At 42.1% G+C, this 22,837-nt stretch overlaps 1 protein-coding gene across 1 annotated transcript; it reads right to left on the bottom strand.

The window, feature by feature from the left end:
• Nucleotides 1-656: 656 nt before the first annotated feature.
• LOC134571157 (sterol 26-hydroxylase, mitochondrial-like) lies at nucleotides 657-22,837 on the bottom strand. Its single transcript, XM_063429284.1, has 9 exons — nucleotides 22,523-22,837; nucleotides 15,627-15,823; nucleotides 14,882-15,081; nucleotides 5,029-5,226; nucleotides 4,115-4,278; nucleotides 3,087-3,253; nucleotides 2,332-2,413; nucleotides 1,577-1,777; nucleotides 657-958 (listed from the first exon to the last, which is right to left on the bottom strand). Exons 1-9 carry the CDS (start codon nucleotides 22,787-22,789, stop codon nucleotides 830-832), a joined length of 1,605 nt encoding a protein of 534 aa, XP_063285354.1. The 5' UTR covers nucleotides 22,790-22,837; the 3' UTR covers nucleotides 657-829.

A 22,837-nucleotide genomic window follows, 5' to 3' on the forward strand; every position in this document is an offset into this window, starting at 1 on the left:
ATTTGTTGTTTGCTGAGAAAAAATATCTCCCTACACTATTCACTGGATAATTGCAAATATATCTATAGGTTACGTTCCTCAATAACAAGAAGAATCTAATAATACTTATTTAGTACATTTTTATGTTGAAATTGAAGTTTAGGCATTTTTGGGGGAGCCTAGTTCATCTGAATTTTAATAAAACAATAGACAGCCTACCTTAAGTACGGTTAAATTTGAATATAAAAATACCCACGGCTGTTAATAACTCTTGGTTTATAATTGAGAATATAACAAGATTATTCCGATTGACTTACAAGGGTAAAATTATGCTTACAGATGCATATTCAGGCCTTTGCAGACATTAGATAGACTCAGCCTAATGGAACATAGCAGCAATATTTCGTTATTGGCACAAAAGGACACATTAGGCAATACTCTGATATTTAATGTAGCTGTTTTTAACTCCAGCCAGATAAGTGCAGGTAACTATTATGTAAACGCATTAAATCACATGAGAAACTCTCCGAATACTCGATTTTCGACTGAAGATTTTCGACTGAAGAACACTCACTGTCCTTGAAAATTACATTATTTAAAAGTTATATTTTTCCTTCTAAAACTGTTTTGTTTTTAAATATTTAATTTGTCTCAACTGCCCCATTTATGACTCTTCCGACGTTTTATTTTATTTGTGAAAGGTTCTCCTCTGTAATACATTCAAGATTTCTGCTAGAGTTGATCTGTTGGTAAATCTGGCAGATCCCTTGACTTGTGTCTTGTGGTATAGTTACAACTGGCAGGAAGTAATGAAGCAAACATCAGTCCTTTTGCTGTCCATTTGAATAATTCACCTAATCATGTGCTTTCTCTCCCGAAATTGCAAGTTGATTGGCTTACTTGGAGTCAAAACAATGCGAGCTATGGATTTGATGTCCCCACCATTGGGATCCTGTCGAAGCTCAAACAGCCGTATTATCTGAAGAAGACAATAGAAGTAAACATAACTTAAGGAGATGTAACAAAAATAAGAAAACTTTGCACTGACATAGTTATTTACTAAAGTGGGAATTCAAAGTGAACTTCAAATTTAAGATACAAAAAAATAAATAATCTGCATATTTCAAGTTGGATTTTGAGAAGTCCACCTCGGGCACAGAAACTCAGGAAATCACGTTTCCTTAACTAACCCAGAGTTCCCAGTTTGATATGTAAATGAGCATAGACAGGTGTCTTCTTTCAGACCTCATGCTACATTTTCACAGATAGCTTTAGGAATATACACTTTTTTTTTTTTTAAACCAAAGAATGGGCTCTGATCCAAAAGGATCAATTACCAGAAACCAGCCATGGACTGCCATCATCAGCATGGTACCAGTTCTTGTGTGGAAGTTGAAGTCTCTCTGAGAGCATATTGTTAGGTTCCAAAAAGAGTGTGGCGAGGTCTAATATGACACAACTCCTGACAGTGCAATTACAATAAAAAAAATAAATGGCTGTGCATCGCCTGCATATCTCAAGTTGGTCTTTGAGGGGCCCTTCTTGGACAAAGAAACTAGAGAAATCGTGTTTATCATCCATGATGCATGAAAATTACCCGTGATAAAGCCAAGTACATCTCCAGCTCAGCAATACGGCGCCCCAAACAAGCTCGGACCCCATACCCAAAGGGAACAGAACTGAATGGATGTTGCTTCATCCCACCATCCCTCAGCCACCGTTGGGCCACAAACTTCTCAGGATCCGGGAAATTAATTTCATCTCTGCTTATCGCGTAATGAGACAGAACAAAGAGAGACTGCAAGAAAAGGAACAAACATGTGAGAAGACTCCAGAGTGGGACATTTCCATATGGTTTTCAAACACAGACCAGGACCTCAGCTAGAATAAGGCGCAAATTATTGATTAACAAAATGTTCTTCATCCGATAGGAAACTTGTCACGATTAGCCAAGATAACTATAAATGAGTAAAAATAAAAACAAAACATGGTGTATTCTCTTCTTTCACAACACAAATGTGTTAGACCAAGCCCTTTAATAATATCAAACTATTTAATCAGGAAATATATATTTAGATTTACTAGTATCAACTATAACCTGGGAACAACATGTTATTATTTCCCAACTTAATTTGTCACTGTATCAACCTCGGAAGGTGTTAGCTGAGTCCACGATGACATGAAGGAACTCAAGATTCTGACATATTCCAGTGATTTCACTGGCTTGCATGATTTATAAGGAGCAAATCTAGAGAAGCCGTAAATGTTTTAAACATTGTTTTTTTTTCATCTCTAATCCACACTCTGTCCAAGATATCTACGTTTACAGTAGAGACATATTGTTTAATTTACATTTTTGGGAAACTGATAGTCTCCGATCACAACTTCTTTCTCGTTTACAATCCTTGCGTTTGTTGGGATGACAGGATAAAGCCTACGAAGAAAAGGAAAAAATAAAATATACTTCAAGCGTCAAAATGATGAGTACTGTGTTTAGTTATGTTACTATGTAGTCGTGTTCCATATAGATACTACTGTGAAAGCGATTTGAGCCTGTCCCTCTGAGGCTCTAATCCATGTGAGTTTGACTATTTAAGACATCACTTAACTATATTATCCTTTGTGGATTTACACGATATTGTGTTTTATTCTTTTGTTTCCCTTGTATGTATCAAATGTACATCTGAGTTTCAACCCTATTTTAGGGTAAGTGTATATTCTTAGCACTCCACTCACTTGATTAGTAGAGTCTGGATGTTATATCCGGATTTTACTAAACTCACTTTGGTTCAATACTATATTTAGTGGGGATAAGAGAGCACCCACTAGAGTGTGTAGCTGCTTTTCTGCACTCAACTATATCTGCAAGCGCACTTTGCACAGTAACCACCAATTTGTGTTCCATATAGAGTCTAGAGCATTATATTTATATCCTACTACATATTTTTCTTTAATAACTCATTGTTTGGGTGTCATTAGAAAATATTCATAAACAACTACTAGGACCTTTTATTTCAATTGCAGCATCTCACATGGAAACAACATTTGGAGAATATTTTTTACAATGGATCTATCAATGTGGTAGTCCAGGTTTGATCATAACCTACCTCAGTGTCTCCTTGATTACTGCTCTTAAAAGGGGCATTTTTGGAATATCGTCAGCTGTGGGAATACGATCCATGGGGGCAGCATTGATCACCTCTTCATACAGAGATTGCTGAAGTTCTGGGTCTCTTGCCAAATGATAAAGTGACCAGGACAGCGTGTTGGAGGTCTGAGGAACACAAGTAAGCTTAATGGATGGTCATAAATGTTTTCCTTTAAATATATTGTATTGTATTGTACTTCAAATGGTTTATTTGCACATACAGGGTGAGTCAAAATTCACACAGGATTTGGCAGGTAAGTAACTTATTTGTTAGTAGTTCGATTTTTTTTTTTTTGGTCTTGGGAGATTCATCATGGGTAATTTCACAAAGAAACAATGAAATATTGCAGATGACTTAAAGTTAGGAAGACAATGGAAGCGCCTCTAGCGGCTGTCAGTGAGAGAGCCACTAGAGGCTGGATAAACCCTTGGTGAAACATAGCAGTTTTTCTGAAACTGCTATGTTTACAGCAGCAGGGTTAACACTAGATGGACCTGGCACCCTTCATTGAGCTGAAGTGGTCTGGGTGCCTATAGTGGACCTTTAACTAATGTTATGAGAAAAGCAATCAAAAGAAACGGCAAATGGAGCTCATTTAAAAGATGCCACCTTTCGTACCTAGTCAAACCAATCTCCATACGTTAAGCATTCATTGTATGTAATATCAATGAAATTGGTTAATTAATGAAAAATGTATTGACTCCTCAAACCCTACTCTGAATTTTGGCCCAGCCTGTATAAGGTCGATAAAGAGCAATCTGTGGCAGCTCTCGAGATCCGTGTCCTTGTATTATATTAACAGCTGACGAATGCTAAGGGTATGGGAAACCAATTAATTTAATTGTTGCCAAGGTTATTGAGAGCTGATTAGTTTATGAGCTGATTGCTCATGGTTCAAAGTCCGGTTCTTGCTCTAGGACACTGTATTGTGAGACGTTACCCCATGTTAGGAATGGATAAAAGTTTAAGGACTATTAGTAACTTACAGTGTCGACTCCAGCTAGAAGCAGCTCACAGACACTGCCGTACACCTCATCATTGGTCAGTTGCCCACTGGAGAGCAGGTACGTTAAATATTCTCCCTCTATTTCTTCTCCTTTCTCAAGCCTGGACTGTATCTCCTGCATCTTCTTATCCACCATCTTCCTGCCTGGAGGAGAGATTGATCGCCCTTATACAGATTAGATTTGGGAATTGCAACCAAACATTGGGATATTTGTTTCTTATATCCAAATCAGGAATGAACAAATATCCATATGTCAGAATTCCACAAACAAATTACACGTTTCATTTCATGCATTCATTCTTGATAATTCATTTAGTTAAAAAGAAAGGAGGTCTGGGTGATTTCTTAAATCCCTATAAAGTGTGCTTGAGTCATTAAGAATCTGAGCATTTGAAAGGCCTGAGCAGTCAAATCGTGCCCTTCACCTATGGGAGCTATAATCCCTTCCACTCATCATATTGCTGAATGTGGATACATAGTGAACTATAGGAAGGGTCTGCCCAAAGTCAGCCACCCAATGTCTTCCAGCAATGAGCTGTGCGTGAGGGGTTAAAAATCAGAGCAGGTGGGCAGCTACAGAGCCCATCCACTCCCTACGACATACCATGGGCTGTGGGATGAGGGTAAAATAAAAGGAGGACCTATCAAAAACTTGGCAGTTGCTCACTCTTCACCTGCTGGGAATTATTAGCGTATATAAATGCATGACAATAATGGCAATCTCCACAAAAATTATTTTAATTGGTGGAATGTTGCCAATAAAGAAAGTAATGTTTGTAGGGAAATAGAGGCAAATAGCAAGTGCTCTCCTATAAAACATCTTCCCCGATTTACAAAAACAGAACGATCACAAAGAAGTGAACAATTGTAAATAACATATTAACTTATACTCACCAAACTCAAAAATATTATCCCATCCTTCGAGGTACAGATCCCAAAATGGCAGAAATCGCCTTGTCCAAACGGGCAGGTATGTGACATAAACCGAATTCTTAAACATCTGGCCAATGGAATCAATAAACGTTTGAGTCTCTGGAGGAGTCTGCTTGTCCAGGCAGCCGATTCGAGTTTCAAACACAATGTACGAGATTCCTGGGACAGAAAAAACAAAGTGATTTGCATTAAAAATAAAGGTAACCATTCATTAACACTAACAGGGTTTATTCACTGAAGGGGGAATTGTCAGTTTATTTCAAATTTATTTCAAATTTAAAGCTACAGAAATCGAACTAGAAGCTCAGTTTTCTTCGAGAAATTTTCTAGTTTAGCAATGTTGGACTTAACATTTGAAATTCACTTTCAATCCCCATTCATTCTCACTTTAGTAAATACGGTAACTCTGGGTTTGAATTCATAACGACTCAGGTGAATAGCCTTGAATTAATGTGGGTGATGACGCACTCATAAAAATATGAGCAAATAAAGGGGTGTTTCAATGCATTGCATGTGCACACTGTACGGACACGTGATTGGCCAGTCACCCAGCCATTCTATGGACACTGACTAAAGTTCCTGAGCTTGCAAAAAAACTACATTGTGTGAGAAAGCCCATTATATGGCGTATACTTGCATGTCTCAAGTTTAGTATTGATAATAAGACTGAAAGGTTGTGGACAGTCCCCACCTGTGACCATTTGTGACCATGCAGGACACTTGAGAGTTTGCTATACTTGTGTTCTGTCTACACATAACTTGTACTGTCTAAGTTTTAAAGGGACATTCCACTTTAGCTTGCAAAAGAGCTTTGTGTGTGAAGACTACATGGGTGTTTAGCTCAGTGGAACTAAACTCAAGAGGCAGCAATTGCCCAGAGCACCTGCCTTGCAAAGACTTCTCATGGAGTTACATTGGGGAGGCTGTGATTGGACAGCCACGTAAAGTCTGGGTTGGGGAAGAATATTTTTTAAATATACAACCCATGAAAAAAATGCATATTTAAAAAAAAAAAAGCAAGTTTTAATTGGCGATGTATTTATTTAACAGTGATTTTTGGGGGCTTTGGAGTGTCCCTTTAAGTACAGCTATTTACACCTGACGTGTGAAGGTCCCTGCCCTACAGACTCAAAGGCAACATTAGCCAGAGCATTGTGTCATGTGAGCCATCATTTCGATATTTTATCAAATAAATCAGATTGCAAACAGGATTTTATTTCCTTATTTCCTTCCTGTTACTGTGTTCTGAGATTGCATGTTTTTAGGAAGGAGCCTTCACATGCTACATTCATGTTAGATCAGACATTTATTTTTCATTTCTCACGGTGGAAAAGAAATGTGGTTGTGTCTCTTTTTTTGAATACACAAATACATAATCGATCAGAACGAGGCAATCTGTTGTTTGTCATGTGAGTTAACATTAACAAATGTTCGGTTTGAAAACAGATTGCCTGCATTAAATCAAACAGTACATATATTTATATCTACTTTTTTTTTTTATATATATTTCAGATTTGTTTTTATTTGTTTTATGGAAAAAGAAAACTAAAAAATATTATTTAGTGAACAACCAGGTATACATACATTTAAGATTTGCCTATATTGCATTTCATTCACTTTCAAAAAAATAGAATAAGATATACTGACTAAGGTAGTGATGGCTAACAACCCAGATATTAGTAAAATATCGAATGATGTGCTCAGAGCCTTATGCCAGCACTTCACTTGGATACTAATACATTCTCTTTAAAGGGAAACAACGTTGAAAATGCACGCTATAGTATAGGGCTGGGGTCAGCAACCTATGGTACGTGTGCCATGCTTGGCACTATAGGGCTACCATAACTAAACAGGCTCTGACCTATCAAGAAACCTAGTGGGACTTTGGTGATCTCAGATCACTTCCTCATAGCACTTTTGAAGATTTATCCACATTGCAGTAGAGCAGTCCGCAGCAGCGATTACATCTCCTGTCCCTGACCTACACTTTGCCAGCCTGGTGTCAGGATCGGGACAGGGATCCAACACGCAGAGTACAAAGTGTAGTAGGTACGTATACCGGACCTTAGAATGGCCGGACTTAACGTAAGAAGTAAGTAGAGAATGGTCAGAGGCAAGCCGAGGTCGAGGGAACGAGAAGACAGGTAAGCGAGAGACAAGCCGGGTCAAAGGATAACAGAGATAAGCAGAGTGATACAAACAAGCCAGGTCAGAACCAAAGAGACAATAGACATACAAGAGCACTGAGTGACTAGACTGGCTAGAACCACGATAGGGCAATGAGCAAATGCGGCAAGCTCTATTAAATACCCCGGTTTCTAGGAGGTAATCACACCCCCGACGAGTCCTGGTTCGTGTTCAGGGTTTGAGTGACAGGTCGAGCCGGCCTGGCGTCATGACGTCGGCTACTGAGCGTCACGTCATAAAAGGGCGTGGATCCCTCGCGGCCAGCGTGTAATCGACCGGAGGGACCGCGAGGAACGGAGGAAACAGCCCTTCTGAACGGGAAAACGTCTAAGTCTCTCCTCTTATCAGAGGTAGAGACTACAGGTACCCTGACAGTACCCCCCCCCTCAGAAACGCCCACCGGGCGGAAGCATCCGGGACGAGATGGAAAGCGGGAGTGAAAAGCCCTGCGGAGGCGAGGAGCATGAACATCCTCCTGAGGTACCCAAGTCCTCTCCTCAGGACCATATCCCTTCCAGTCGACAAGATACTGTAACCTCCCTCGAGAAATTCGAGAATCGATGATGGAGTTGATCTCGTACTCCTCCTGGCCCTCAACCTGAACAGGACGGGGAGAGGAAACAGTGGAGGAAAATCTGTTGCAAATTAACGGTTTCAGCAAGGAAACATGAAAAGAGTTAGGGATGCGTAAGGCAGATGGAAGTACTAGACGATACGCAACCGGGTTAATACGAGCCAGAACCCTGTAAGGGCCAATGTAACGAGGCGCGAACTTCATAGAAGGAACCTTTAAACGAATGTTTTTTGTACTCAACCATACCCTATCACCAGGAACAAAAACAGGAGCCGCCCTTCTGCGTTTATCAGCGTGTTTCTTGAACAACATGGAATTATGTAGGAGAATTTGTCGAGTCTGATCCCACAACTTCCTCAGATTGGCAACATGAACATCAACCGACGGTACCCCTTGGGAAGGAGAGACCGAGGGAAGAATGGAAGGATGAAAGCCATAATTCATGAAAAAGGGGCTAGAACGAGTGGAATCACAAACAAGATTATTGTGTGCGAACTCTGCCCAAGGAATCAAACCGACCCAATCGTCCTGATGTTCGGAGACAAAACAACGCAAATATTGTTCAATTTTTTGATTGGTACGTTCAGCAGCTCCGTTAGACTGAGGGTGATAAGCAGAAGAAAAATTCAATTTGATGCCCAATTGAGAACAGAAAGATCTCCAGAAACGTGAAACAAATTGGGAACCTCTATCAGAAATAATTTCGGAAGGTATCCCATGTAAACGAAAAATTTCTTTAGCGAATATTTCCGCCAATTCAGGAGAAGTCGGAAGTTTAGGCAAAGGCACAAAATGAGCCATCTTAGTAAACCTATCGACTACAGTGAGAATAACAGTCTGTTTTTTAGAAATAGGCAAATCAACAATAAAGTCCATGGCCAAACAGGACCATGGTCTTTCTGGAATGCCCAAGGGCTGTAATAGACCACATGGAAGAGTATGAGGTTGCTTAGTCTTAGTACAGATCTCACACACTGCAATGAAATCCTTAATATCCTTTCGTAAAGAAGGCCACCAGAAATCTTTAGAGATTAAGGAATATGTCTTGCGAATACCAGGATGCCCCGCCACCTTACTCTCGTGGAAACACTGTAAGAGCTCCCTTTGGAGTTCAGGGGGAACGAAGTGTCTTGCCACAGGAGTCTGCCTAGGTGCCAGATGTTGCAACTTCATGATACGGTCAGGCAGTGGAGAATGAATTTTAAGACTTGTGTTGGCGATAATATTGCACTTGGGAACAATAGAGAACAACACTGGCTCAGACACAGTAGAAGGTTCATATTGGCGAGACAAAGCATCGGCTTTATAATTCTTAGAACCAGGTCTGTAAGTGAGTACGTAATTGAAATGGGTGAGAAATAAAGACCAACGAGCTTGCCTGGAGGACAATCGCTTGGCCTCCCCAATATAGGACAAGTTCTTGAGGTCCGTCAAAATAGTAACAGGATGTAAGGTCCCTTCCAATAAATGTCTCCATTCTTTTAAAGCCATGATAACTGCTAGTAGTTCCCTGTCACCAATGTCATATCTGCTCTCCGGGCCAGATAGCTTTTTGGAAAAAAAAACACATGGATGTAATGGTTTATCCACACCTAACCTTTGGGACAGAATAGGGCCTACACCTGTCTCTGAGGCGTCTACTTCGAGTAGGAAAGGCAGAGTAGTATCAGGGTGAACTAAAATTGGTGCGGAAGCAAAAAGTTCTTTGAGGGTTTTGAAAGCAAGAAGTGCTTCAGTAGACCAATTCTTAGTGTCAGCCCCCTGTCTGGTCATATTGGTGATAGGAGCAATAATTGACGAGTAACCCTTAATGAAGCGCCTATAATAATTGGAGAATCCAATAAACCTCTGAATGGCCTTGAGACCCTTAGGTAAGGGCCAGTCTAAAATGGACTGGAGTTTATCCGGATCCATCTTAAACCCTTCCCCAGAAATCACATAACCAAGAAAGTTTGTCTGGGACTGATCAAAACTACATTTCTCCAGTTTGCAGTACAAGCCATGTTGAAGAAGTTTGCGCAAAACCCTTCTGACTTGTCTGTGGTGAGTCTCAATGTCCCTAGAATGTATAAGAATATCATCCAGGTATACAATAACGCAGTCCTGTTGAAACTCCCTAAGAACTTCATTGATCAAGTCCTGAAATACTGCCGGCGCATTGCAGAGACCAAAAGGCATTACGGTATACTCGTAGTGCCCATATCGAGTGTTGAACGCCGTCATCCACTCGTGACCCTGCTGAATCCTCACCAAGTTATATGCCCCTCTGAGATCTAACTTGGTGAAAATCTTGGAACCCTTTAAACGATCAAAGAGCTCGGTAATCAAAGGAATCGGGTAGGCATTTCTAACGGTTATTTTGTTCAAACCTCGATAGTCAATGCAAGGTCTCAGTGTACCATCCTTCTTTTTAACAAAAAAAAAACCAGCCCCGGCAGGGGAGGAAGATCTCCTAATAAATCCTTTGTCTAGATTTTCACGAATATACTCCTCTAGGACTAAGTTCTCTTTAGTAGACAAAGGGTATACATTGCCCCTGGGAGGCATGGTACCAGGGAGTAGATTAATCTTACAATCAAAGGACCTGTGTGGGGGTAAAGTATCGGCCTTCTTTTTGTCAAATACCGCCTTTAAAGGACCACTCTAGTGCCAGGAAAGCATACTCGTTTTCCTGGCACTAGAGTGCCCTGAGGGTGCCCCCACCCTCAGGGACCCACTCCCGCCCGGCTCTGGAAAGGGGAAAGGGGTAAAAACTTACCTTTTTCCAGCGCTGGGCGGGGAGCTCTCCTCCTCCTCTCCGCCTCCGTTCCTCCCCGTTGGCTGAATGCGCACGCGCGGCAAGAGCTGCGCGCGCATTCAGCCGGTCACATAGGAAAGCATTCATAATGCTTTCCTATGGACGCTTGCGTGCTCTCACTGTGATTTTCACAGTGAGAATCACGCAAGCGCCTCTAGCGGCTGTCAGTGAGACAGCCACTAGAGAATTAGGGGGAAGGCTTAACTAATTGATAAACATAGCAGTTTCTCTGAAACTGCTATGTTTATAAAACAATTAGTTAACCCTAGCTGGACCTGGCACCCAGACCACTTCATTAAGCTGAAGTGGTCTGGGTGCCTAGAGTGGTCCTTTAAGTCCAGATACAGTGGAGGTATTTGTACTTCTGTAGGGTCGGTAGACTGAGTGGATGCATTAACTATGCAAAGCGGTGAGACTTTCTGTAAACACTTCTCCTGACAATTCTGACCCCATGAGATTATCTCCCCTAACTCCCAATCAATAATAGGGTTATGTCTCTTTAACCAAGAATACCCCAGGACTATGGGAACAGAAGGAGATGAAATGAGTAACAGAGATATGTCTTCCTCGTGTAAAATACCAACAGTTAAGTTAACGGGTATGGTTTCACGAAAAATCACAGGCTCAACTAAAGGTCTACCATCTATGGCCTCAACGGCCAAGGGCGTGTCCCTTAACTGAGATGGAATAGTGTGTTTAGTGACAAAAACTTGGTCGATAAAGCTCTCAGCAGCTCCGGAATCTATCAATGCCACAGTCTCTACTACTCCCCTCTCCCAAGTTAAGGAAACGGGTAGCACAAGCCTATGATCTTTATAATTATGAGTAGAGGACAAAATAGAAACACCCAAGGCCTGTCCTCTAGAGAAACTTAGGTGCGAGCGTTTCCCGATCGATTAGGACAATTTAGGCGTAAGTGACCTCTGACTCCACAGTACATACACAGCCCCTCCCTTCTCCTGTACTGTCTCTCCTCTTCTGAGAGATGAGTATTGCCTATCTGCATAGGTTCTGGAAAAGGTAAGGTTTTGATCTCAGGACTTAGAAATGAGGGAGCTAGTTTGAAGGAAGGTCTACAGGTTCTATCTCGAGTGTTCTGTCTCTCTCTTAAGCGTTCATCAATGCGAGAGATAAAAGAAATTAAATCCTCCAAATTCTCAGGAAGCTCTCTAGTAGCAACCTCATCAAGTATTACATCTGATAATCCGTTTAAAAATACGTCTATATAAGCCTGTTCATTCCACTTAACTTCTGCCGCCAAGGACCTGAACTCTAGTGCATACTCCACAAGAGTTTGGTTATCTTGTCTAAGGCGCAACAGTAATCTGGCTGCATTGACCTTTCTACCAGGAGGGTCAAAAGTTCTTCTAAAAGCAGCTACAAAGGCATTATAATTATATACTAACGGATTATCGTTTTCCCACAACGGATTGGCCCATCTCAGAGCTTTCTCAACGAGTAAGGTGATAATAAATCCGACCTTCGCCCTATCTGTAGGATAGGAACGGGGTTGTAATTTGAAGTGGATACTGATTTGGTTTAAAAAACCTCGACACTTCTCAGGATAACCACCATAACATACAGGTCGGGTAATACGAGAGGAGGCACCTACAGTGGCTACTTCTAAACCTGAACTTACAGGGGAGATAGAATTATTACGCATCTCTTCTGGTGGGTTATTAGGACGAGATAATAACGCCTGTAGTGCTAAGGCCATCTGATCCATTCTATGTTCCATGGCGTCAAACCTAGGATCGGAAGGACCAAGCTGACTACTTGTACCTGCAGGATCCATTGGCCCTGTCGTAATGTCAGGATCGGGACAGGGATCCAACACGCAGAGTACAAAGTGTAGTAGGTACGTATACCGGACCTTAGAATGGCCGGACTTAACGTAAGAAGTAAGTAGAGAATGGTCAGAGGCAAGCCGAGGCCGAGGGAACGAGAAGACAGGTAAGCGAGAGACAAGCCGGGTCAAAGGATAACAGAGATAAGCAGAGTGATACAAACAAGCCGGGTCAGAACCAAAGAGACAATAGACATACAAGAGCACTGAGTGACTAGACTGGCTAGAACCACGACAGGGCAATGAGCAAATGCGGCAAGCTCTATTAAATACCCCGGTTTCTAGGAGGTAATCACACCCCCGACGAGTCCTGGTTCGTGTTCAGGGTTTGAGTGACAGGTCGAGCCGGCCTGGCGTCATGAAGTCGGCTACTGAGCGTCACGTCATAAAAGGGCGTGGATCCCTCGCGGCCGGCGTGTAATCGACCGGAGGGACCGCGAGGAACGGAGGAAACAGCCCCTCTGAACGGGAAAACGTCTAAGTCTCTCCTTTTATCAGAGGTAGAGACTACAGGTACCCTGACACCTGGTCCCCACTGGACCCCAGAAGATGCCACCCACACAGCAGCTACAAATAATACAAATAGTCCACACACAAACACACACAGTCCCCACAAACACAACACCACTGACAAACCACATACACGCACACAACCCCATAAGTAGCCTCACATGCAAAACTACAAGCAGCTCCACACATACACACACCATCAAACACAATACGTCATCCAGGACACAACCACACACTAACACACTCGGAAAAATCGACCTTAGACACAAGAGACAGCCACATTACCGAACGAAGAGAAAGAGACACATAATACGACTGCAACCAACCACCAGCCAAGGCGACACCCGCATGACATGCCAACCCCACACAACACAAACACCAGGGAACATTCCGAGAGACTACAGCGAACAAGTACGGACCAAACAAGATGAGACAGCGTAACACAAACGCCCCCACACTACCGACATGCACACAGGAGGCACGGGCCGCAATAACGGCCCCTCTCCCACACAATAAACAAAAAACTAAACCAGACTCGCACACTAGCAGAACAATCAGAAACGTAAAAGCAACAGCACGACCAAAGAATGAGACACACCCCGACCCGTGGAAACACACAGTGACAACCCAAGGGCACAAACCCACTCGAAACGCTGGACACTGTGCTGCCCACGGGACCGCAACAGACCCTGCAAAACACACAACATCAAGCAAAAAACTAAGACAAGACAGCAGGGGCTACGACTGAGACGTGCGGGAAATACGCCGACTAAGAGACGGCAACCCAGACGCCCAAAACGCAACAAGCACTCACACCACACACCCATACAATACTCAACCACACACAGCCCTAAGAACGTTTCAAGCGCACACAGCGCGGGCAGACCCCTCTATAGATACGAAAAAAGCGCTGCAACATGCGACAAAACCCAAAACAAGCACCGGAATACGCACGCCATTCATCGAACAACACACACACACAATCCGAACAACATGCAACACGCGAACTATGATAGTTGATAAAGATGCAATTGACTTGCTCAAACCGCCTCTGCGCAGGCAACTAAACGTTACATCTGATGCAATGAGAAACATGCCTCTGCGCAGGCAACAAAACGTTATGATTGTTGCATTGAGAAACACACCTCTGCGCAGGCAACTAAACGTTATGTTAGATGCAATGAATAAAACGCCTCTGCGCAGGCAACTAAATGTTCCGATCTACGCAATCAGAAACACGCCTCTGCGCAGGCAATCGAGTGTAATGTTTAAGTGCAATTGTAAACCACGCCTATGACATGATACCAATAAAAATATTTAAAACAAACACAATACGTGACATATCATGCACACACACAATTCCACAAGCAGCCCAAATTCAGAGGTATCATACACAATACCATAAGCTACATATGAACATATACAATATAAACGCCCACATACGCACAAATACAACCCTACAAAGTAACTGCAACATCCATAAATAACACAAGCAGGATACAGCAACATGCACACCTCGGCTGAATAAAAAAAAGGATTGGCTCGCCAAGGGACTTTAATATCTTGTTTTGGCACGGTACTTCTGGAAGGTTGCCTACTCCTTGTATAGGGCAATACTAAATGTTAACCCATATAATTTATACGTAGCTCTTTCCTTTAGCGGCAGATACAGGAGAACTGTGTCCAAGCAGTGTGGAGTCTGCCATAGGATGTACAAAGTAGATATCGGTGCTGTGCCCCATTTATTGTCTTCTCTCCCCTGTCTACTCCATTCCAGGAATATGCCCAATAACTATAGAGTAGTGGAAGGCACAGGGATTCAATAAATGGTAGCCAGGTATTATCTGTAAATCAATATATACAATAGAGGCAGGGTTTCATCAACTTGTACTTTGAGTACCTTCAAAAGCAAATTTGTAGAGTTCGTTTGCTACGTCGTACACCATGTCGCCTGATGGACTCTCCTTACGCGAATTCTGAAGTCGGTCCATGAAATCAGAAACAATCAGATTGATGCTCCCAGCATAGCTCTTGGCGTCAGCCGGCTTTAACATCTTTTTATTTAACACTGTCCGCAGAGACTGCCATTTATGCCCATACCTGGGGAGCAGAATTTACTGATTTAATAAATAAATCTATATATTATATATATTAATAATCCTACACTCCATGCACATATTATTACTTTTACTGGCCCGGAAATCCCAATACAAATACATTTAATTTATTTCAAAACGGTATGGATAGGGTTAGTAAATAAGAGTATACGGTATCAATAATTATCGAGAAAATGAAAGCGATCAAAAAATGACGTGTCAACTCATTGTCTGCAAAAGTAAACAAGCATGAAGCAAAACTGATTTAAAAAAAATAGATTGCAGTGTAGATAAATAGAGGTTAGCTGCACAGCCGGATCTAGAACCAAAACTGAACATATTTGTATAAATTGTAAATTAATGCTGATAGAGATTGAAGCATATTGGGAATTCTCTCTTCGATTTCCCCCTCCCCTGTTTTATTACAAGATCCAGTACAATATATGATTATTTTTGGTTGCCGAGTATTTCTTGGCCTATTGTAGTTTTTAATTATTGGAGCCTGAGGTCACCTGATGCAAGATAATCCTGACGAGGAGGTTGACTTACTGTGTGAACGGTCCATAGGCAATCTTCCTCTTATCCCGATGTGCTTTCCACAAGTCACTCTCGTACACATTTCTCTGGGGATGTTTACCTTCCTGTCTGACCATTATTTCCAAAATTTCAGGGGCGGCTACGTTTATCATTTTGAATTTTCCCAAAACGGACTTATAGAGTGGTCCATATCGCTTCTTATATATCAGCTGTTAAGATACAAGATGGAGATGTTTGGGGCAATTTGTACGTCTGGCTAAATACTGAGTACAAACCAATAATCTTAATAAGTTAAAATCGCAAGCAAATGCATGGATCAAAACCTAGACCGGGATTCTATTAGCACAGTAACGGTTTGCTCGGCCTACTGAATAGCAATTTTCCTATAAACTTCAATAGAGGAATTACTATTGCGCAGAAGAGCAAATGCTTATCTGCTAAGAGATCCGGTCCCTTCTGTGGCAAAATGTTTATTTACCTTCCTATGCCCGTTACAACCACGGTGATGGTTTAACAAACTTCCTCATGCAATCCCACAACGCGTCGCACATGTATGTTCATCACATGAATCGAGTTATTTTCTGACCAAATCAATTCTTTCGGATGTGGATTGAAAGAGTTTGATTCGCACCAATCAATTTGTTTATGAATGAAACACAGTCTATTACATTTATGACCTGCTAACTGTCACCGGAAGAACCGTTATATTGAAATGTTACGGTATTTTGAATGTATTTAGCTAGTTTTACACCAATTCTACACGTATCTATCACACGAGATGTAATATTATGCACATGTTTTCCGGTAGTGTTTATGATCAAATTAATTCCTTAATATATATTATATATAATTTATATAATAATTTAGATTTAAATAGTATCTAAGCATAATATATATTCATATGTCAATTGATGAAATACGCAAGTGTTTCTAAGTTAAATGCTTCTTTAAAAAAACACTGTTGGTACCATAACCACTTCAATTATCCACAGTCCTGAATCCCTAATATACAGTTTACTCACCGTTCTCTGTTCCCAGCAGCCTGAAGCCTGACCTTGGCCTATATGTAACATATAGAAGAGACAGCGGTATGTTCTGCTTCACAAGATACCAAGGGTATGCCAGTGATTTTCTGAATGTGTCAATGGCAATCACTGCCCCAATCTCTGGCATGAACTGGTATGGCGTGAGGCGGACGTGCACTTCCAGCAATGTCATATGGTCACTGGAGGACGGGCAGCAGTCTTCCAGGGACCGAGAATCTCTTCTAAATGGTGAGTAAACCATTTATTTGTGATGGAGGACCTGGCACCCAATGACTACAGGTACCATATACACTTAAATACACTGAAGTTGTTATGGTGTCTAGAGTGTCTCTTTAATAAGAGCTTAAACCGTTTAAAAAATGCGCGTCATGCCATGCAGCAAAGAAGAGACTGCATTTACTTAATTGATAATTGTGGAAAATTGACAAAAGAAATGTTTTTATGCCAAAATAATCAGGTTAGAACAATTGCTGAATCTTAGTATTATAGGAATAAAATGTGCTTTTTTTAATTTATTTATTTGTTAGCTCTCCATAATTCTTTATTTAGTGGATACATACCAACAGTGTTACTTTGTTTCTTACTGATAAAGATTTCTAAAGCGGCAATAAATAGCCTCTCATCTACAGGGTGCGACTCTCAAATGCAGGAAATTCCTGAAATGTATTGTTTTAGCAGCAGGAAGGGCAGATAACAAGAAGTCTATGGGATTCCAGCTCTGTGCAGCAAAAAAACAACAAACTAACCAAATAGCCATTACTGCTCCTTAGTAATGGCAACAATTGGAGAGCTGGTTAATATAAATCCTGAAACTCGGTTCCCCCAGTGCCCCCGTTCCACTTTTCCTAGTAGTCTAATGGCCATCACTCAGACAATCACAAGCACTGCCTTGTGCTGTCGTACAATCTTTCCAGGACAAACTTTCTTTAAGCTTTTTTTAAGCTACAAGGAGATGCTGATTGGCGAAGCGCAGTGTATTGCCGCGCATGCACAGTAACCTCCCAATGCTTTCCTATGGGAAAGCACTGGATTAGCTGAGATCATACAGGTGGCGTGGGAGAAAAGCTGAGTAAAATAATGTTTCTACTACGATTGGAGGGGGGCCAAGGACCTAAATAATTAGTTTAACACTATAGACACTATAGCGTCATGGATACATGTTTATATTTCTAAAACGATAGTGTTCCTTTAACTATTTCATCATATTTAATCGTAATAGGCCAGACATCACTTTAACGTTAGACATACAAGTTTGTATTTCTAATGTTAGAGTGTTCCTTTAAACCAGATGTCACCATACCTCCAAAGCGTCCCTATTTAGGAGACACAGTCCCTATTTAGGGCACAAATCTCTCTGTCCCTCTTTTCTATGAGCTCCATATTGTTGGTGTGTCTGAGTGTATAACAGAGCTCCACATCAATAATACTCCCTGTAATGTGTCTGAGTGTATAACAGAGCTCCACAGTAATAATACTCCCAGTAATGTGTCTGAGTGTATGACAGAGCTCCACAGCAATAATATTCCCAGTAATGTGTCTCTGAGTGTATAACAGAGCTCCACAGCAATAATACTCCCAGTAATGTGTCTTTAATCTACAATAAATGTGTCTGAGTATGTAACAGAGCTCCACAGCAGTAATACTCACAGTATCTTTAAACTACAACAGATCAGTGGCAGATCCGAGGGAGGGCAATTTGGTAATCCCCCCCCCCCCCCCCCCATACCCCCAGAGAAAATAGTGAAGCACCGAGGCTGGTGGGCCAGCACACTATCGGCAGCACAATTACAGAGTAACCGGCAGGAGGGGACGCACTCCCCTCCTGACGGTCACATAATGTAGCGTGGCCGAGCAGGCAGACGGGGGTAGAGGGACACATGGGGGCTGGGGGGTGGGGGAAACTAATAGGACACCTGGGGGGGGAACTAATGGGACACATGGGGGCTGGGGGGGGGGAACTAACGTGACACATGGGGCTGGAGGGGGATATAGGGACACGCAAAGGGCTGGGAAGGGGTATAGGGACACATGAAGGGCTGGGAGGAGGTAATGGGAACATGAAGGGCTGGGAGGGGGTATAGGGACACATGAAGGGCTGGTAGGGGGTATATGAATGCATGGAGGACTGGGAGGAGCTATAGGGACCTATGGAGGGACTGAGTGAGGATAATAAGGCACATGGAGGTCTGGGGGGTAATGAGACACATGGAGGGCTGGGGGGAATGGATTGAGACACATAGAGGGATGGGGGGGCAAATGAGACACATGCAGGGGGTGGAATGATATGCATGGAGGTGCAGGGGAGTAAAAAGACACGTGGAGAGGCTGGGGAGAAAAAAAAAGACACGGAGGGGCCTGGGGAGAAAGAGACAAGGGGGCTGGGAAAGGGGAACAGGAGACACATATAGGGTCTGGAAAAGGGGAGAATGAGACACACAGAGGAGCTGTGAGGAAAGAGATACACAGAAGGGCTGGTGAAAGGGAGAATGAAGCACACAGAGGAGCTGTGGAGAAAGAAAGAGACACACAAAGGAGCTGTGGGGTAAAAATACACAGAGGAGCTGTGGGGAAAGAGACACACAGAAGTGCTGCGGCCTGGGAAAGAGACACACAGAAGGGCTGGGGAAGGGGAGAAAGAGACAAAGGTGGCTAAGAGACACATAAAGCAGCTTGGTGGAGAAAGACACAAACAAAATGCATCTTATTTTGTGTTTCCTGCTCTCCCTGTAATTTAGAGTTGACCGGTGAGAGAAAGACTTCGTAATAAAGGGACACTATCGTCACCAGAACTACTACAATTTAATGTAGTGGTTTTGGTGTCTATAGCCTGTATAGGCTGATCACTGTAAATGCTACCTTTTCAGAGAAAAGGCAGTATTTACATTGCTGCCTAGGAACATCTCTAGTGAAAGTCACTAAGACGACCACTAGAGCTGCTTCCTAGTCCAGTGCTGCACATTGTGCAGCACTTATGTTGAGCATCTCCACGCTCTGCATAGAGGCGTTGAACGCTCCCCATAGAGATGCATTGGTGCGGTGAAGCACTTGGTTTTGCCACACATGCGTATCAGCCTCCCAATGCTTTCCTATGTGAATTAAATTGGCGTTGTCAGGCAAAGTGAAGGGCACACTCTTGTTACTTCAAAATAAGCAAGATAACGTAATTTTTTTTACTGTTCTGCAATAACATACATTCACAATGTCAGCCCAGTTGCGAAACTTCAATTAATATGTCAAGGTAGTTGGACTGAAACATTGATTATATGCAAATGCATGTCTGCTTACAACAAATCCACTCTTTTGTTTATTTTGAAGCCCTATGAGTGCTTTCTTTCACGTTTGAGTGATAGTTTTCAGTTTTAAGGTTTGTTTTTCCCGCTTCCATATCTGTGCACTATGCTGGCGCGATGCATTATGGGGCTGGTATAGAATTATTTTCCAGGGCTGCTTTTCATTCCCAGTCCGGCCCTGATGCAGGCCCGCACTATCTAAGCGCCAGCCCTACTGTGTGTCTTCACAGACCCGAGGGGAGAACAGAGATCTCCCTTTGAGGCCCACAGGCACTTTGCTGGGCAGCTGGCAGGGTAGGGATAGAGGACCCGGGAGCTCAGAGAGTTGCTGTGGTTATCATGGCAGCGCTCTGGATCTTGCAAGAGTGAACTCTATCCCCAAGGGAGGGATATCAAATATATTTATTTTAATAAAAAAAATTAATATATATATATATATATTTGCTTTAATCTGCCCCACCGGGGGGTAGGTGGGGCAGATTAAAGCAAATATATATATATACACACACACACACACACACATACACACATACACACACATACACAATAACTTCCTACACATTCACATACACTGCCCCCCCACACACACTGCCCCCCCACACACACTGTCCTCCCACACACACTGACCCCCCCCACACACACACTGCCCTACACGATACACATTGACCTACACACACAAAAACACACTGCCCTTCACACACACGCACACTGTACCTCTCACACAACACACACACTGCACTCTTCACACACACACTTCACCCCTCACACATACACACTTCACCACTCACACACATTGCACCCCTCACACAAATACACTACTGCGCCGATCACTTACTACAAGCCCTATCCCTATTACAGCCCCTGTCATGGCAGATCAAATGTAAGTTGTTAAACTGTTCTTAAACGGTTTGACTTCTTACTCTGGGAGGGCGTCACGGCACTCCTGGCACCATAACCACTACGGAGAGCTGCAGTGGTTATTGTGCCTGGATTGTTCCTTTGAAAATAATCTACCAGTGCCCGTCCTGAGATTAGGTTCTGGATCCGCCCCTGCAAGAGATAGGATTAGAAATATGTCTGTGTAAATAAGATACATTGTGCATAAACTGTTATTAGTAAGTCACCTAAAATTTCTCAGAATAGACACGCTCCTCTTTGTCCATTTGAAATGTTGAGAGGTGCACTCTTTATTGACCAGGTCAGAAGGCCTTAAATGACATTTGTACCAGTCTGGCATGATGCAATAATTCACAAACTTTACTCTATCGCATGCAAACACTGCTGAACCCTAAGACCTCTCATACAATCAATATATGGGCTATTACAAGGTCAGAGATGAATGATATTCTATACTACAACCTATATTACAAAGTGTAAAGAACGGGACTAGTGCAGGGTCTAAAACAGGAGTGCCCAAAAGGTAGATCCCCAGGTGTTATAGAACTACAACTCCATAATTCTTTGCATGGCTTTGGAATGCCTTTACAATGGCAAAGCATCAAGGATGTTGTAGTTTTAAAACATCTGGGGATCTACCTTGTGAGTTACTCCCTAAAAGAGAGAATTGTTGGGAACCCGTGAGAATAGAGACACTTTTAGTCCAAAACAGCTGAACTGAAAAACATTCTGAAAAACATGGGTATTTGGTCCAAACAAAATGGTATTTCTTGCTCTCAGGATTATAAAAAAACAAAAAAATAATTATATATATATATCGCTTCTGTGTGTACTGCTCAGTATAATCATTGTGGGTATGTACTAAATAAAGCGTAACACTAGACGTTTACTAAGAATTAGGGAGATATTTCGTTTTAAACGTTTGACGTGGTCCGATGGAGAGTAAAACAGGTAAATAAAATAAACGCACATCACCGTAAACCAACGAGATTGTGTATGCAAACAGTGACTTGTATATCTTACGGATATCTTAAAGTTCATGAAATAAACAAAACAAAAAACAAAAATTAGGGAGATATTTATCAAGGCTCGAACCTGGTGCTATTCAGCGTGGGAATTAATAGAATTCCTAGCAACATACTTTGCCCCAGAATAGCAGCGGCTTTGCCTTGTTTTATAAACATCTCCCTAATTTTGGTTTCTCTTCTTGGGGAACATCTATCACAGCAAAACAGGTCCTGTTCTAGACAAAGTGCTAAATACGGAGAAATCACCATAGAAACCAATAGCATGTTTCGAATATTTACGAACTGCATTCCTGTACATATATTCCTAAACTATAACGATATTAGCACATTGGCCGATCGGACGGTTTATTCGCTATCTTACAGCAAACGAGGAATGTTGGACACAGTGTACTTAATTGAGACTTTTTTCGCACACGGCTACTTTCAATTTTTTTTTCATTTTTACAATAATTATTATTTTTATTTTTTTAAAATTTGTTGGGTTAGTTTTATTTTTACTTTTTTAGTTAGTTGGTTAGGTTTATTATATGGTTTTAGTTAAATAGTTGTATTATTAATTTTTTTAGTTAGTTGGTTAGTAAATGCTTTCCTCCCCCCCTCTCCGCCCCCTGCACCCCCACTCCCCCAGGTGTTTTAGATCAACTTACTTGTAACTGGTGAGTATGCAGAATGTATCCTCTGAGAAAGAACCAGTAGAGGTTCTGCAGCATTGAGGGTCCAGGCAGATCATCAAATGTCTTTAATTTCTTTTCCCCCTCTACTACCCCAGCTGCAGCCCCTGCTCTGGTCCTGTTCTGGGTCCCAGTCACCCTGCATGTCTGCAGCAGCAAGAATCCCCTTCTCCTGCCCAGAGACTGCCTGCAGAGACTGGAGACAGTAGATAACATGGCTGAGCTATGCATTATTTGTTTCATGGGGATAGGAGCAGACAAGGATGTAGAAGGATACTTGTACTAAGAAGC

The sequence above is a fragment of the Pelobates fuscus genome, chromosome 8, assembly GCF_036172605.1.
Source record: "Pelobates fuscus isolate aPelFus1 chromosome 8, aPelFus1.pri, whole genome shotgun sequence".
Lineage (NCBI taxonomy): Eukaryota > Metazoa > Chordata > Amphibia > Anura > Pelobatidae > Pelobates > Pelobates fuscus.

Excerpts from the sequence above, each read along its gene's own strand:
- LOC134571157 (XM_063429284.1), bottom strand. The coding sequence starts at position 22,789 with ATGAAACAAATAATGCATAGCTCAGCCATGTTATCTACTGTCTCCAGT. Across the intron at positions 4,279-5,028 it reads GGATAATATTTTTGAGTTTG|GCAGGAAGATGGTGGATAAG; the intron begins GTGAGTATAAGT and ends TCTCTCCTCCAG. Across the intron at positions 959-1,576 it reads TGTACTTGGCTTTATCACGG|ATAATACGGCTGTTTGAGCT; the intron begins GTAATTTTCATG and ends TGTCTTCTTCAG.